Source organism: Pteropus medius, unplaced genomic scaffold (assembly GCF_902729225.1).
Source record: "Pteropus medius unplaced genomic scaffold, Ma_sr-lr_union100, whole genome shotgun sequence".
Taxonomy (NCBI): Eukaryota; Metazoa; Chordata; class Mammalia; order Chiroptera; family Pteropodidae; genus Pteropus; species Pteropus medius.
The window spans coordinates 14,188,303-14,203,849 of record NW_024346667.1 but is presented as its reverse complement, the minus strand read 5'-3'; the positions used below and the strand labels follow the sequence as shown (position 1 = coordinate 14,203,849).

The 15,547-nt window shown below is 48.0% G+C and overlaps 2 protein-coding genes across 4 annotated transcripts in view; one reads left to right on the top strand and one right to left on the bottom strand.

Moving 5' to 3' along the window:
- The window catches only part of SAP30 (Sin3A associated protein 30), a 101,548-nt gene extending 98,780 nt beyond the window's left edge, over positions 1-2,768 (top strand). The window contains exon 6 of the mRNA XM_039876105.1: positions 2,744-2,768. Within this exon, the coding sequence (XP_039732039.1) occupies positions 2,744-2,753 (10 nt within the window). The 3' untranslated portion in view covers positions 2,754-2,768. The remainder of the gene's footprint in view (positions 1-2,743) is intronic.
- Positions 1-15,547, bottom strand: part of SCRG1 (stimulator of chondrogenesis 1) — a 108,744-nt gene that overhangs the window by 82,850 nt on the left and 10,347 nt on the right. Inside the window, exon 2 of one of the 3 annotated variants that reach the window (XM_039876108.1) lies at positions 2,929-3,037. The exons of the other annotated variants lie outside the window; for them this stretch is intronic. The gene's annotated coding sequence lies outside the window, so the exon portion shown is untranslated. The remainder of the gene's footprint in view (positions 1-2,928; positions 3,038-15,547) is intronic. 3 annotated transcript variants of the gene reach the window in all.

Below are 15,547 nucleotides of genomic sequence, written 5' to 3'. Positions count from 1 at the left end.
GCATGAGGCTCACCACCCCCAAGTTTCCCCCAGCTGGGGACAGTCACCTCACCACCTGGGCCATCTACAGGACTCCAAGCCTGCACAAATCAGCCGTGAAACACTCACAGAGCCTTGTTCCCTGTACCAGCCGGGGTTCAATATAGGAAAGAGATCTAGATCTTTCAAGCTTAGAGGGATTCAATACAAGTTATCAAGTGGAAGGGCTGGAGCTGTCGAGTCACCGGCAACCATCAGTGTCCCCACACCCACGAGGCTGGTAACTAGTCAGAGAACCGTGGAATTCAGTCACTGCTCACACTCCTGCCTTCTGGAGCCCTCTTCTGCACCTACACAGCTATACAAAGAGAGTTTCCTCCTCTCCTCTGCCTTTCAAATCCAACGTGACTACATTTCACTAGCAGAACCTAAACTGCATTCTAAACTCTTGCTGCAGAGGTGACTGGAAATGATAGTTCTTAAACTTCCAGACCCTGCAATACAAGGTGGTGGGAACCTAGGCGTGCCAAGCGCTGCAGACAATAACTAGCACTGCTTTCCTACCAGGACTTTGCAATGAATCACATTCCTTAGTGGTCTGTCCAAGTATAAGGTGTACCAGAACCTGTATTCTCCTGAGTTCCCCTCAAGATGGGGAGTCCCCCTCAAGATGGGGAGTCCCCCTCAAGATGGGGAGTCCCCCTCAAGATGGGGAGTCCCCAAACTTAACCACTGAGAGCTGGCATTATTGATCAAGTCACCCTCCTCCAGATCTGATCCCCTGGCAGCCTTGCGTGTTAGGGGATTGGCTTAGCGGGGAGCAGGGTTCATGGAGTTAAGATGGTACTAAGGCCAAGAACTCAGGAGCACTTCCATCCTGCCCTGCCAGTTGCCTTCCCACACCACACCCCTTCAAAATTTTACAAGGCACTGGTTGTCAGGGTCTGGTCCTGGGTCAGCGTATCTGCTACCCTTGGGAACCTATTACAAACGCAAATTATCAAGCCCCACCCCAGATCTGGAGAGTCAAAAGAAGGGGTAGAGCCCAGCAATCTCTGCTTTACCAAACCCTCCAGGTGATTCTGCCACACCCTAAAGTTTAAGAACAACTGCTGCAGGGAATTAGATATTTCTGGAACAATAGAAAACAGGCAACAATGCCCACTTGATTACTAGGGCAATACCGGCACACAGCCTGCAGCTAGGTCCAATCTCCCCCAAAGTTCCAATCTATACCGCCTTTCCCTCTTGCTGACCACATGGTATGGTAACCCAAAGCCATGGCCAACATGTTTTCAGGAGAAGAGAAAGAGGGAAGGCCATACCCAAGCTAGGTCTTGGCTCAGCTAACCAATCCTAGCAGCTGGAGTGAAAAAAAAGAGAGAGAAGGTTGACATTCCCTAGGGCAGGCTCTAGCAGGTCCACTTACTAGGAAATACTTGAAAGAGCGAAAGAGAGCCATTACCTTTTAACACAAAATGATCTGCCTTCTAGTAAATATATTTTAATTAGTGTCCTGAAACTTGAACAATAAAAGTAGTATCTGCTCTTCTTAGGAAATGGGATAGAGAGGAAGAGGATGGACAGAAGCATTCTTCACCCCCAGCATCAATCTCTAAGTCCCTAAATTGCTTCCTATGGTCCAAGACTATTCCACGTTTCCCTGTTAAGATAGTGAGTCCCCGTTCCAAAATTTCTGACTCCAGCCATCCTTCTCCCACCCCTATACCCAGTCTGGTTCTGCTTTGGTCTTTGCTGCAGGGTTCCTGTTCGAATCCTCCTACTTCCACCAGTCTCTGAGGCTGGGGTATAGGGGGGTGATCATGTACAGTGTCAAGTCTGCCAGGGGTGCACACTCATTGTAGCTCAATGTAATACATAAGGGGGCAGCAGGGGCCTCAGACTGGCACCCCAAACCCGAAGAGCATAAACACCGATGGGATCCTTGTTAGAGAAACATGGATTTTTCTCAACGCATAGCTTTCCTATTTCTTTTTAACGTAATTCATGGTAAGAAATACATTTTACATTGTATGTATATACGAAAAAAAGATTTATGAAAGAATATCCTTACCATCTTTCTGATATTTTCTTCTCTATTTCGTTTAAAAAATGCCAGTCAAATCCCACATTATTGATTTCAAGAGTTACTAATGGTTGAAAACCTGCAGTATGAAAAACACTGCTCTAAAGTGCACACCGTAACAAACACACCACGGGCACCACCATATAAAAAGCAGCATTAGTGGCACACAAACATCATCATTGAGGATGCTGAGTGCTCTATGTGTTACTGTCCTTTCAATTAAAATCTTAAAATTGGTATAGTCCATAATCTCAACTCTATTCTCTTAGTATTCCAGTGAGGAAAAAAAAGAAAAAAATTACTTTAATTGAATTCATCTGAGCTTCAAATTTGGTGATGCTTTACAACAGCAGCACATGTGGATGGCTGAATTTTCTTTACCAGATTAGCAGTTATTTTCTAAGTTTTAACAAACATTTTTGTTCAGTGAAGTTTGGTTTAAATCTAGTAAATCGATATAATCGATATAATTGCATAATGGAGTCCCTTCCTTCTCCCTACGAAATAACAGTAGTTCAAAGACTGGAAACATTTCAAGGATAAAAAATGAGGTTTGAAAAGTGAAACGCGTGCCTCCATATTAGATTCAGACCCTCAGCCGTCATGGGAGGGAACCTCCGAGCCTTCCTTTCACAGCTTTCTGCCTCTTTATAACCATTCACCTACTCTGTCACTTAGGAATAGGTAGGCCACGGCACACGACACCAGGAGACCTGATCCTGTACCCAGAGCTGTGCGCAACCGAGGCGGCGCGTGCCCTCCCGGCCCCACACGTCATCTGCAGCACAGACAGATACAGGATGCTGGCAGATTGGAACCGGCCTTCACCTTTCCTCGCTCTCCCTCCCCAAATCAAAACCCACCGTAAGCACTGCGAAGAGCCAGGAAACCTCATGGCTTTAATTATTTCAATTTCCCCAAGCTCCATGTGGCACACAGGACATCTCGTTTCCCTTTAGGTTTGCCGTTTTCCTGCGAGGAGTGCAGAAGAAGAAAAAAGCCAAGTTTTATTTCCAAAGGGCCAAGGGCGCAGACGGAGCGCCAGCCGGGGGCTGTGCTCTGCCTTCCACTGCGATGCTGCGCTCCGCTCTGCGCTGCAGGATGCTCCTCCAGCTCCAGCAGGGGTTGAGAGTTGGCGCCACCTGGCTTCTTAAAGGAGAACCAGAGGCAGGAGACAGAGGAGAGTGAAAAGGGGTCCGCGCCCTCCTTTCCACTGCGGGCACCAGCCTGGGCTGGGGGTTGTGTGCCTTCTGCTTCAAAGGCCCCAGGGCAAGCGGGCAGCTGGCAACTAAGCACTGAGGCTGGAAGCGAGGCAATTACTCTCCTAGGAAACGAAACGAAACAAACAAACAAAAACAAAAACCAGGAACTTCCCTGCTACTGATGTTTGAATAGTGGATTCGAGGTTTAAAGCAGGTCCAAAGTGCAGAAATAACTGTGGCAACTTAAAGCAGTAAAAATAAGCATCGTCCAGTTTCATTGATCAGCTCTGACTCCTTCCTATCAATTACCTGTTCTAAACAAACTTCCTGCACCAGCCAGTGGGAAAAGAAAGAAGACAGGGGAAATGGCATCCTAGGGTTCTGACCTCCACTGGATTGCAGCACTGGAAAGGACGCCGTTTGTTAAAAGAATCCCCTGGGCCTCGGTTTGTTCACATGCAAAATGGGGAAGCATTGCCTTCAATAACTGCCCCAAGTGACCGATGTGAAAATAAAATGAAAGCCCGGCAGGAAAGTGCTTTCAACGTTTCTATTTTAGTAGGAAGGTAGAGTAATAGTCGTAGTAAAAATTGTAATAGGCTATAATTACCCTCTCAGTACTCTATAAATTTGCGCTGTTTATATTTGTGTGTATGGATGTAATAGCAGAATGACTGCTAACTGGAGGACGCTGCTGCAAACTGTTTTATCTAGAACCCAGACTAGTTATCAAAAGTAATTTATCCACCTATCTCAGCATGCCTTTTAAAGGGTGGGATCTAGAGAAAGGTATATTTGAAAACTGCTTTTCCATGTAACCATGTAGGTGCACAAACACAGGTACATGGATACACATGCACATAATACGTGCACATTAAGTGCATGTATGAAAATCTGTGCATGCGTGGGCAATGTGAGTTTGCATTGATTATAATACTGATTCGTGTACAGTGCTATACAGATTACAGAATACTTTTGCATTCACTTTTCACTTAATCCTCACAACAATAAGGGGCATTGTTACTCCCAATTTTAAAGATGAGAAAACTAGGCTCAGAAAAATAACTTTCCCCAAATCTTGATGATACAAAGCTATAGAACCAAAGCTATTTATTTTCATTCTAAGCCATTTTCATATTCAGCATGCACATGAGGGAAGCATACTCTATGCCAGTCACTAAAACATTATGGCTACAAAGATTAAAGACTTATTCCACCACCCTCAAAGAACTCACACGTAGTAGAAAAGAGAGAAAATGCAATCCTGTGTAGGCTATAAACTGTGTGATCACCCTGGGCCTTAGAGAAGGGTTCCAAGAAGAGGAGATAGCCAGGCCAAATCTTGCAGGACAAGTAGAATGAAGTCTGATGGGAAAGGGGGGACATGTGTACCAGGCAGAAAGACAATACGTGCAAAGACATGAAGGCAAAGAAACTAGGGTATTCGATTTAATTCAACAGAGCTAAGGCTTAGCATGTGTGTAGGAAGAGTGGCAAGAAAGGAGACTATAAAGAGCATTATATGCTCAGCACTTGGGTTTTCCCGGTCTGTGGGGAGTGAATAAAAGATTTAAAGTAGAGAAATGACATGATCAAATTGCAAATTGCATTACTCTGGCTGCTGTGAGGACAAGACTGGAGAGTACATTGGTAGTGGAGAAATGATGGAATGATGTAGGCTGAACTCATAGTATCTGCATTACTAAGGCAGAAGATAGGGGTGGAGAGAAGAGAGAGTAGATTTGAAAGATATTTAGGAGGACCTGGTGACAGTTGCCAGGTTATTGACCTGAGCACCTGAGGGGCGGTGGTGCCATTCACAGACACTAGGGGAACAGACTATGAGTGTGCAACAGGGACTAGAACTAAATTGTTTTGAGCACAATGAGTTGTCAAAATCTACGTACATCTACAGGGAAATGTCCTCCAGCAGGGAGTTGGATATTAAGGTCTAGCATTCCAAGAAAAAGTCCAAACTGCAGAGAAATATGTTATCAGCATCCACTGAAACCACAAAATGGCTAATAACAATATTTGCTAACATGCACTGAGTACTTACTATGTATCTGGCACTGTGCAAATCACTTTTGGTAGATTTTCTCATCTAATGCTCACAACAACCTCAAGAAGTATTGTGATTAAGTATAGCCCAGGGATAGGTTTTCATATAAGAAGAGAAAAGGTCCAAAACAGGATCCTGAGGATTAAGAGGAATGGCAGGAGAGCTCTTTCTACTACATTGCACAGCTATAGTTTCAAAGAACATTTTACGTAATTATCTAGCCTTAAATGCAAAAGGCAACATGTCTAACGCCAGTTGGCTAAATTCTCAGCTCCATCCTTCTCCATTCCTGCCTAGGACAACATCCTAGAAGGGCTGTCTGGGCTGTATAGCCCATTCCTACATGTTTAAGGCCCCTGCTGAGGGAGACTCCCTCAGACCTGGTGCTATGCGGGGTTCTTTTAGCTACCAAGTTATCAAGGTCCCTCAGCCTGAAGGTGATAGATGAAACGACTACTTTTGTGCAGAGAAACTGCCTATTCCACTACACGTCCAGAGGTGGGGAAGAATCACAGCTGTTCCCTGGAAACACTTTGGAACCCAGCCAGACAGCATCAGTCAAGCTAATCAAGGTCAACCAGGGCCAGGCAGGTAGGAGGAAGAAAGTGCCCTAGACTCAATTTTCAACATTGCGGACAATACTGAGTCATCTCTCACATCAAAAAGGTGCTCCCAAAAGCAAGGGCAGCCTTACTATCCTATTTTTAATGATGGGTAATTCCTTAGTTAGCACCTCCACCTGCCCCTAGCATTTATAATTTGGGAGTTTGCTGTGTGAGGGAAAAGGATCAGTTGAATATTATTCTGAACATTGGTTTTACTTTATTATTATTTTGCCTCTTTATTAAGTTTGATCAGGGATTTTTGTTGCTCTGCAGTGGATTAAAGACTGAAAACAAAAAAGACTTGCTGCTGTATTCCTCATTAGAAGAACCATCACCTTGTCCCAGTGACCCTTGAGCATTTCACACAATAGAGCTGTTATGTTTAAAGAAGCATTGCCCAAGTGAAATGGTATTGACTGAGTTTTGCTTTAAACTTGCTTTAAACTCCTGCTCCTGAACCCAAGACTCTTCCTGATATGAATAAGAAATAGAATGAGGAGTGTGAATGGTCAGGAAGCTGGAAGAAAGTATCCTAAAGACTTGATCTATGCTCACCTAAACCTATCACAGAGACTGATAGACCCCATCTTTGCTAGAACTTTCTTGGAAGAGTAAAGCACTGAGCAGGAAAACCACCTGGGCTCTCTGGCTATGTGACCCGGGAACTCAGCTCTCTGAGCTTCAGTGTTCTCATCCGTAAGATAAAGGGGTTGAAACACCTCTAAAGTGCTTTGCAAGGTTAATATTCTCTGAGTACTTAATATAAGAATAAGCAGAGTTCTGATCTTGGCTCTGTGGCTTCTCCATCTGGTATAGGTAAGGAACTCACTGTATGTTGATTCATCTGATAGCATCAGAGAATATAAAAACAGAAATTGGATTTATGGACCAACAGGTGATATATATGAGAGAGAGAGAATGAATCTTGACTGGTCAAGAAATGCAGTGGGTTGATGGCAAAGCAAGGTCTAAAGTCCAGATTTTCTAACTACTTGTCAGATAATTTGACCACTGGTCTCTGTGTATAAGTCATATTATCACCAGAACACTGGAAGATTTGATAAGATTGTTGTTTAATCAGCTCCATGTGTGGTGTGCTTCCTTTCCCCTATCATCATTGATATCGCTTTAAAAAAAAAAAAAAAAAAAAGGCTGCAGGTTCTGGAGATAGCATGGATCTTCTTTTAAATGGGAGCCCCAAGAATTTAGCCCTGCCTTTAATATGAATCCTACATGTAAATTTGTGGAAGTAGAACATCCTGAGATCATTTTTCAGAGGTGACGAAAGGAATCCATTTAAGGGAAGAAGCTGGAAGAGAGGAAATTATCCAGCTTGTCCTTCCACTGAGGGCAATGCAGGGTAGTGAGCAGAGCCATCACTAGACATAGGAAAGAAGGCACTTTCCAGCCCCAACGGAGCTGTGTGCTCTGGACAAGTAACTTTACCTTTTTGGATCTCACTTCATCTTCAGGGAAGTTTGGAAGTTGGATGAGATCACTTTAATGACCCCTAATATTCTGAGTTTTCATCTTGAGAAATTCCCAAAGCAAACTGCCTGAACTTTCAGCCAGCTGTCTCCAGCCTTTCTCTGCTAGGTAATTTTAAAAACCAGGATAGTGATCTAGATAATAAGTAAATAAACAAACAAATAAATAATAGCAGTAGTTAATGAGGAAGAGGAGGTTTGCAACTGAATCTTCTTTAGACTGAAGTAAAAAAAAGTGCTTTGCAGGCTATTGCCTTCACTTAGTTTGTTAAATATTCATTCAGTAAAGATTTAAGTGTCCCCATATAATGAGCAATAACCTAAGGCCTGGGGATACAGCCAGTATATCTTGACCACATGAACACTTACCAACAGGAAAATGTGCTTTTGCGGGTATAATGCCAAAAGCGACTTGAGAGTCTCTGAATCTGATAAATGCCTCAACTCTGTCACAGCTGGCTCTGGGGTCCTGGGCAAGTCCCAGCCTCTACGGCTAGGCCCTGCAGCCTGCTGATCTTCAAAGTCCCTTCCTGGGCTGCATTCAGTTCCTGAAAGGCCTCATTGATCGCCTCCACACAGCCGCCAACTGCCTCGCTTAAACGCAAGACACCCTAGGTAACCCGAGCTTCGGCTCCCTCCCATTGGGAGAAAAAAAAAAAAAAAAAGATGTGGGGGGGCAGGGATCGGAAAAAAGGAAAGGAGGAAAATACTGAGAAACATGTTTTGGCAGGCAAGGCCTTCGGAGACTACCATATGTGCTCCATATTGAGCAGCCCCTGGTCTTTGATGTTTTTTCTGAAACTAAAGACATTATTCTTTCTCAAACTGCGCCTAAGTACTACAGACATTAAAACAATGAGGCCAGAACGCGCGGACCCAGCTCTAAGTGTTTAATTCGTCCTTCACCCAAGTGCTTGCCACCGGTTAGCTCCCCTGAAGGCACCCTAGCAGCTGGCAGGGCTGCCACCCCCACCCGGCCCTATTCCCCTTTCAGGCCGGGGTTTGTTTGGATCCTAGGATGCCTTAGCGCCAAGTTCGGAAGTAAGTACTTTTCCAAATGCCCGACGAAAAAGTACCCCAGATGTTTCCTGAGTCACGGAAACGAGCCCAGGTTGGATCTGAAGCATTCTTGCGACGGCGGGTCACGGGGCGCGTCCGGCGCCCGCGAGCCCGGCTCCCCAGCGAGCTGCAGGGTGAGCCCCGGGGCCTCCCGCACTCCCCGGGTTTGCGCCCACCGCGGCGCGCCAGGGAAAGGGCAGAGCCGGGCATAAACCGGGAACGGTGTGTGTGCGTGTGTGTGCGTGCGCGCGCGCGCGCTTTTATTACGTGCCGAATTATGAATCGCAACGAACGAGCCCTGGTAAATTTACACACGAATCTTTGGGGAGTTTATGAAATAGTCCCTCGTGCTCCGATTGTAAAGTCCACCTTCTCTTTGCCTCCCTCTACTCACGGCCCGACTGAAGGGCCACCTTAATGAGGAACTCGACCCACTACGGTGGGCCCTGGCCCGCCGCAGGTTTGGAACCCAGAGGCGGGAAAGTCCCCGCAGCCACGCAGGGGGGTGGCGGGCACCGTGCACCGACTTCCGTGCGACGCAAGATTTCGCAAACTGAGGCCCCTCTAAAGTGGGCGGGGAGGGCGCACCCCCGAGAGCAGCGGCGTCCGAGCTGTCGCTGCTTCCGGGTCTCGGCAAGCGCTTCCGGGGTGCGCGCCACGCGGCTTTTTTCAGCACCTACCGATGTGACAAATGGCTAAGGGGAAGTTTAATGCTAGAAACGAACAGTAACGACCGTGGTCGATGATAACGTCGGGGTGGGCGACACCGGGACCCCTAGAGAGCACGTTGACCTTTGCTCTTTGCCGGCGCAGAGAAGGGCCATTCCTGCAGGGGCTCGGATTGCCCCGGAGCGAGGAGCCAGGGCACCGCCTCAGCCTCCCGGCCACACCTGTGGTCACCGGCACTCGGCCCGGCGCCCTTTACCTAGAGTAAATTCACTGGGCGCACGAGGTACGGCTTTCTGCCCTCCGGCTTCCAGGAAGGTCTCTGTACTTGGTCCTCTGGAGTGAGTCTGGACTCAGTCGAGTGGACTCCATTCACCCTGGCCCCCGAGGTTCAGAAAGGAGCACTATGGGGCAGAGGTCACAGTGTCGCCTCAACTGCGTTAAATGGGTCAGCTGGAGGGAGCTTCCTCGCCGCCAAGATGCGGGTTATCCAGGAGGAATCGGCACTAGATTGAAAGTGGGAGCAGATCCCCCAGCAGTAATCTCGTTTTGAGCCTGAAATTCACAGAACAGGCATAGACACACGCGCGCGCCGTTATTTACAACTGCTCTCTAATAATCGCCCCCTTTCATTGGAGCAAACGTTCTGTCAACCAGGATCTATTGTCTCAGTGCCTACTGTGTGCTCTAATCTTTAGCAGTCCCTCTGGGGGATACAAGGCCACAGAAGGCGAGGCTCCTGCCCTTGAACCTGCTTCAGGACTGGGAATTAGTGGAAGAAAGAGAGGGCGCCCATTAAAATTACTTCTTGTGCTACACTTCTTTCTGGAATGAATCAAAGGCACCCAGCGAAGAATATAATACTGTACGCCAGGACTTTGGAGCTTGGCTTCCTTTTTCTGACCCTTCCTAAACCCGGCTTTCCCCCTCGGGAGATCTCAATCCCCCTTACGGAGGGTGGGTGGGGAAACAGCCCGCCCAGCTAAGTATGGGAGCCACATGGTCTCGCGAATGGAAAAAAAGAAAATCATCTCCAAATGCAACTAGGCAGGTGGGGGTAGATCGAAGCTGAAAGAGAATAGGAAATCTATCAACCCCCAAGGCAGCAGACTCCGTACCGGTGGTGAGGTGTGAGAAACAGTCAACATTTGGAGCACTGGAGTCAGAAGATTTTTGGCAGCTGTTAGATAACTTCCTGGTCTGCAATAAAGTTCACGTGACCGAGAGGATGTTTCCGTAATTCCGTTGCCTGGCTACCTTCCCCTCTCTCCAAGCCTGAAAGTTTAAGAAATTGTACTGGATCCCATTTGAATGGTGGTGCTGGCCGAATGCGGGCCCTGGAAGGAGCCCCGGCGGCAGGAGCTGCTCACGCTGGACAGGGCAGCCTCGATCTCACCGACCTGTTGCCTCTCCAGCTCTCAGCTGCAAAATGACAAAGAGGTCTCCTTTTTCGGAATGGGGAATCCACGCGCTCCCCCTTTCCAGCCAACAGCCTGTTTGTTCCCGACCCTCCCCAAACAGTCCAAACTAAGCTTTTTTTTTTTTTTTTTTCCTATCTTTATAGAGTTTCAAGCATCTTCGGCGGCCCGGGCTCCCTCCCGGCGCAATGGCCACGTTTCTAGAACGCGATCTTCCATGATAAGCTCCTGACCACTATGGAAATTTGTGCAAGATGTTTATTTTCTTTGTGGTAAAAATTAAAAGAGAGCCTGGCGCGCACCGCAGGGCTCCCTGGGAAGCAGCGCCGTGAAGAAGGGCCTAGCACCCGCCGACCTTGACCCTTTCTCCAGCTGGGGGAGGGGTGGGGAGGAGCGGTGGAGCCCAGGCTCAGGCGATTCCCTACGGCCCAAATCCCTGGGTTCATCTTGGCCGAGGATCCCGCCACAGTGCAGCTGCTGCCTCTCGGTCCTTGTGGCTAGCTGGCTCTCGCATCGTTCCCACTCCCGGGCACCCTAGTCAAGCACATGCGGACTGGTCCGGTCCACAGATGGGTAGCGGCAGGCCGTGTTCCACTGGCATCATGGGGTACGGTTTTTGCGCCGGTTCCTGCCAGCTTCGAGGGACCATCCTCCCGGACTGTCGAACGTGGGCTTCCCCGACGTGCAGCGGGAGGGAAACGGAACCCGCTGAAGAGCAATCACGGAAAACACAGAATCAGACTTCACTCGCCAGGGTCGGAGAACGGAAACGCGGGCAAGTTCCAGATCACGCCTGTGAGACCAGGGGGAAAGACGGAGTTCCCATAATCTGAGTCCGCTGGGGGTAGGGAAGCAGTCGCCCTAGGGGGCCACACCTCGCTGTGGGAAGAGATGGCAGCTCCATCACGTTTCCCGCATTTCTAGGAAGAAAATGCTGAGATTCTCCTGAAGACCAATAAACGCACAGAGATGAAGATCACCAGCGCTGGGTCGGCACTTTCAACTCCCTCACTGGGCAAACGTTCCCGTTTTGCAAACGCAAAAACAAACTCAGAGAAGCCCAGATGCTGGCTCAAGACCGCAAAGCCAGTAAGTGCACAAGCCAGGACCAGGGGTTGGCTCCGAAATGCATTAAGCACTTGTCACTCAGCCTCCAACAAGCGCTCAAGCCGAATCTTCGCGACATTCCTAATTTTACAAAGTCGCTGATCGGTCCAAGGTCCTGATGGCTTTTGAAGGGAGTATCGTTCTTAGTAAAGGAGACACTTACCTTAAACCTATTACTGGAGAAGAAGTTGTGCAGGGTGGGGGGTTAGTAAGTCTTATGTATGACAAGAGTGTCTTCTATTTTATGCCGACCTTAAGCACTGCATAATCTAATTGTTTCACGTCAGTTCCGAAGCTCAGAGTCCACCCCGCGTACCACTTCACCCGCCACCGAGTGGATGCAGGAAAAACAGCTGTGGACATTGTCAACCCGTGGAATTCCCAGCTCGCAGCCATTGCGGAGCTCAAGCTACCCTGGTTTTCTCATTTGGATCCATTTCTTTTTGGTCTTGGCTAAGAAATAAATCATTCTGGCCATTAACAACCATTAAGACGCACACTCTGGACCAAGTCGCCGGTGATGGCGAGGAACCCAGAGACTCCTCTGGGGCGGTGGGCAAGGCACGCTCCTCCGGAAGCCGGGTGTGGGAGGGCCTCGACGTGACCTGCGCCTACCTCCCAGGGCTTTTCCCACCCTACGCGCTGCCGCTGCCTCCAGCTTTCCCTACCGCGCGCAAGTCCGGAGAGCCCTCAGCGGATCAGCCTCCTTGTTTGCAAATGTGCTCTTCCCAAGCAAAGAACCGCAGAGAGACTGACGGAGGGAACCGGGCTCTAGAAACTACGTGGAGAAACTCAGCAACGTTAAGAGGAACGCACTTTAGCTTCTGTTGTTGGAAATTCATGCAGAAATATGAAACCCTTCAAATTTTTTAGACATTTTTCTTTCTCTTTCCCTCTCTTCCTACAGTGTCTCATTCTTTTAATTTCCCGTTTGAATGTCTTGATTTTTAGAGTTTTCAGACGACCAGAGTCCCTGGGAAGAGAGGAGATGTCACTCCCAGGTCACCACCTTCCTGGTCACCACCTTCAAAGGAAGACCAAGTACAGCTCAAATTGGCAACCTAATCCCATTGCCACGGTCTCCTGAGTTTCTCTGGTCAGCCTCTTCCATTTGGTGTTCTTAAAATTGGATGTGGTGCCACCAGCCACAAGTAGCAGCAGAAACAATGGCAGAGTATGATAGGGAGAAAGTACACAAATGCAATGCAACTTCCTTAACTTGGTTTTCATTTGTCTGTCAGCATTGTTTGTCAGTGCTGAGTTAAGTAATAAGTAACTATGGGGGAAAAGTTGCAGAGTCATTTAGGAAATCACCATAGTCTTGCTCTCTCCCACTGCCATGACTGTAAAATGAATTAATATACCCTGGTAAGTTTTAAAAGTCTATTAAATGGCCACTCATTTAGCTGCATCCAAGTTTGGAATAGTGCTCCAGGGAAAATTAGAGTCCAGAGGCCTTAGATTAACCAGAACTTCAGGAAATGCTCCTGATGCCCCCAGAAATCATCCTCCATGCCCAAAGGGAAAGAGAGGGCTGACTATGGCTTCAGGGACTCTTCAGTACAGTTTGTCAGTGCCCTCTACAGCTGACTGCCCAAAAGAGAAGGATGTGGAGTCCTCCCGAATTCTTCTTGCTTAAGTTCAGCGTCAGGAGAGCAAAGAAAAAGGTAAAGGGGAAAGTAGATAGACAATGGGGAGGTTCTGGGCTGGGACTGTGTCTTTGTAACAGAAAGTTTCCCAAGCAACTCCCAAACTACAGTGGCCTCCTCCACCCACAGCACATTCTTCTTTCTTACTTTCTGGCTTTGCCTGTTTGTCTCACCCCTCTTACCTTCTGCAAACACCTCAAATCCAAAATCTAAAGCATTTTCTTGAGGGTATAAGTAAGCAGTCACCAGACAGCCTCTCTGAAGATGAGAAGGAAGTCCATAACACTAAGAAGCAACCACTGAAGAGCTGGAAGGTGGGTGTGAAAGTAACAATGTTTGGGAGATGGAGCTCCTGGGGTTTCACTTCCAAAAGTGGACACAGGAGTTTCTAGAGCTCTGTACTCCATCCTCCTCCAGCTTAAGGGTGGGTGGTATCTTTTGCTTACTGAACAAACTCTGGCCCTGACAAGTAGAGAAATGGCTAAGGTGGCACAAGGAAGTCAGGAGCCAAGTTAACCCCTTCCTAAGCCTCTCCAGGATACTAAGCCCCAGGCTGAAAGGGGGAGCTTTGAGCTCATTTTAGATATTAGTGGTATAAGCAGATACTCGAGTCCAGTGAATCTGAATTTAAATCTTCTCAACCTTGGTATGCTGGGGCCAAAAAAAAAAAAAAAAGTGACACTGAGGGACACATGTGGTATACTCTGAGCTCCTCTGCTTAAGAGAGTCCTGGTAACTTTGACTCGCTCACAGATATTTCAGAGGAATAGGTATAAAGAACCCATCATCTATAGATTTCCCATCATCTATACCATCCTCTAGGAGTATATGTTAGATGCTCACAGAAGGCAGCTCAACTCCTCCTTTAAGGTCACCAAGAGACCTGGCCCAGGCTGCAGGACCCCTCAGTGTGTCATCAACTCTGAGGATGGTTACTAGAAGCACAGAATGGTAGTGAGGGGGACTGGAGTTTGTTTGCATGCACAGATCTATGGCTCTGGCTAGGTCCCTCCTTTGCACCTCAGTTTCCTTGCAGGCACACAGAGTTTGGAAATATCCTCCTTACAGTTTGTGAAGATTAAACAATATGCAGCCTGTAAAATCCTTGACACTTAATAGGCTCTCATTAAAAGTTAGTTCCTTCCTCCATGTCCTGGAGGTAGGGGGCAGGCAGATTTTATTACTCTTCTTTTCTTGATGGAAGAATTGAAGTGGGGTCCTGGGGGAGCGTCAGAGGGACACCTTTAACTTCCTCTGGCCTCTCAGATTGAAGCCCTAGGGCCACCAGCCTCAGTTCTGCTAAGGTGGCCAACTTACAGTCCCCTCTGTACCCCAAAAGTGCCCTCTAGGAGCCCAGGCACAGGCCCAGGTGAGGGCCAGGATGGAGGTGTCCTAGTGCACCAATCGAGGCCCGGTTCACTGTAACTGGACTCTGAGAATCCTCCCACCATTGGTCCTCTCTGCTATAGGTTCAGGAGAGAGTGACTGGAGTCCACTCATGCCTGAGCCAAAGAGCAAGGGACTCTTGGTTTGGGGAGTAGTGGCTTCACTGTGCTAGCTTTGATGATTTCTTCTCTACTCTTGGAGTGTTCCTTATGTCCTCCTGGGTGCATGGTTCTAACAGCCCCCTCCCACCCCACCCCCAGGGTAAAGGAGCAGCCTCACATTCTCAGAGCTGCGGCATGGTGGCCAGAGGAGGTGGTGGGGGCCATTGTGCTCTGCTGCCTCTGGTGGAATCCCTTAGTGCCCAAATGCTACCTGTTGGGTGTGGTGCTCCTGAAAGGAAGGTTAGAGATAGTGCTTATTATGTAGACCAGACCCTACTCCTTGCTCAAGGCCTGGAGCAAGACCTTGTTCTTTTAAAAATTGCCAATCTAGTCTCATACAGTTACTAAAAGTTAGAATAGTCCTCAAGTCCTTTTGTTCCCCCACCACTTCCTCCACCTCCTTGAAGGACAGGGGCTAAGACCTCCTCCATACCTGAGCGCCCCCATCCAGTGGCCATGACCAGCACCACCTTACTAGGGTCTGGAGGTGGGTCCTAGGAGAGGAAAACATAAAAAGGAAGCCAAGAACTCCACATGATGAGCGAGTAGTCCGCGTTCCTGTCACCAGGGGAAAGGCAGACGATCTGGAGCGGTCGCGGGAGGGCTGGCTTGGCGCATGGAAGTATTTAGCAGGTTCAGCGGTATTACTGCCTAACAGGGTGTGAAAAGTAATATGAATG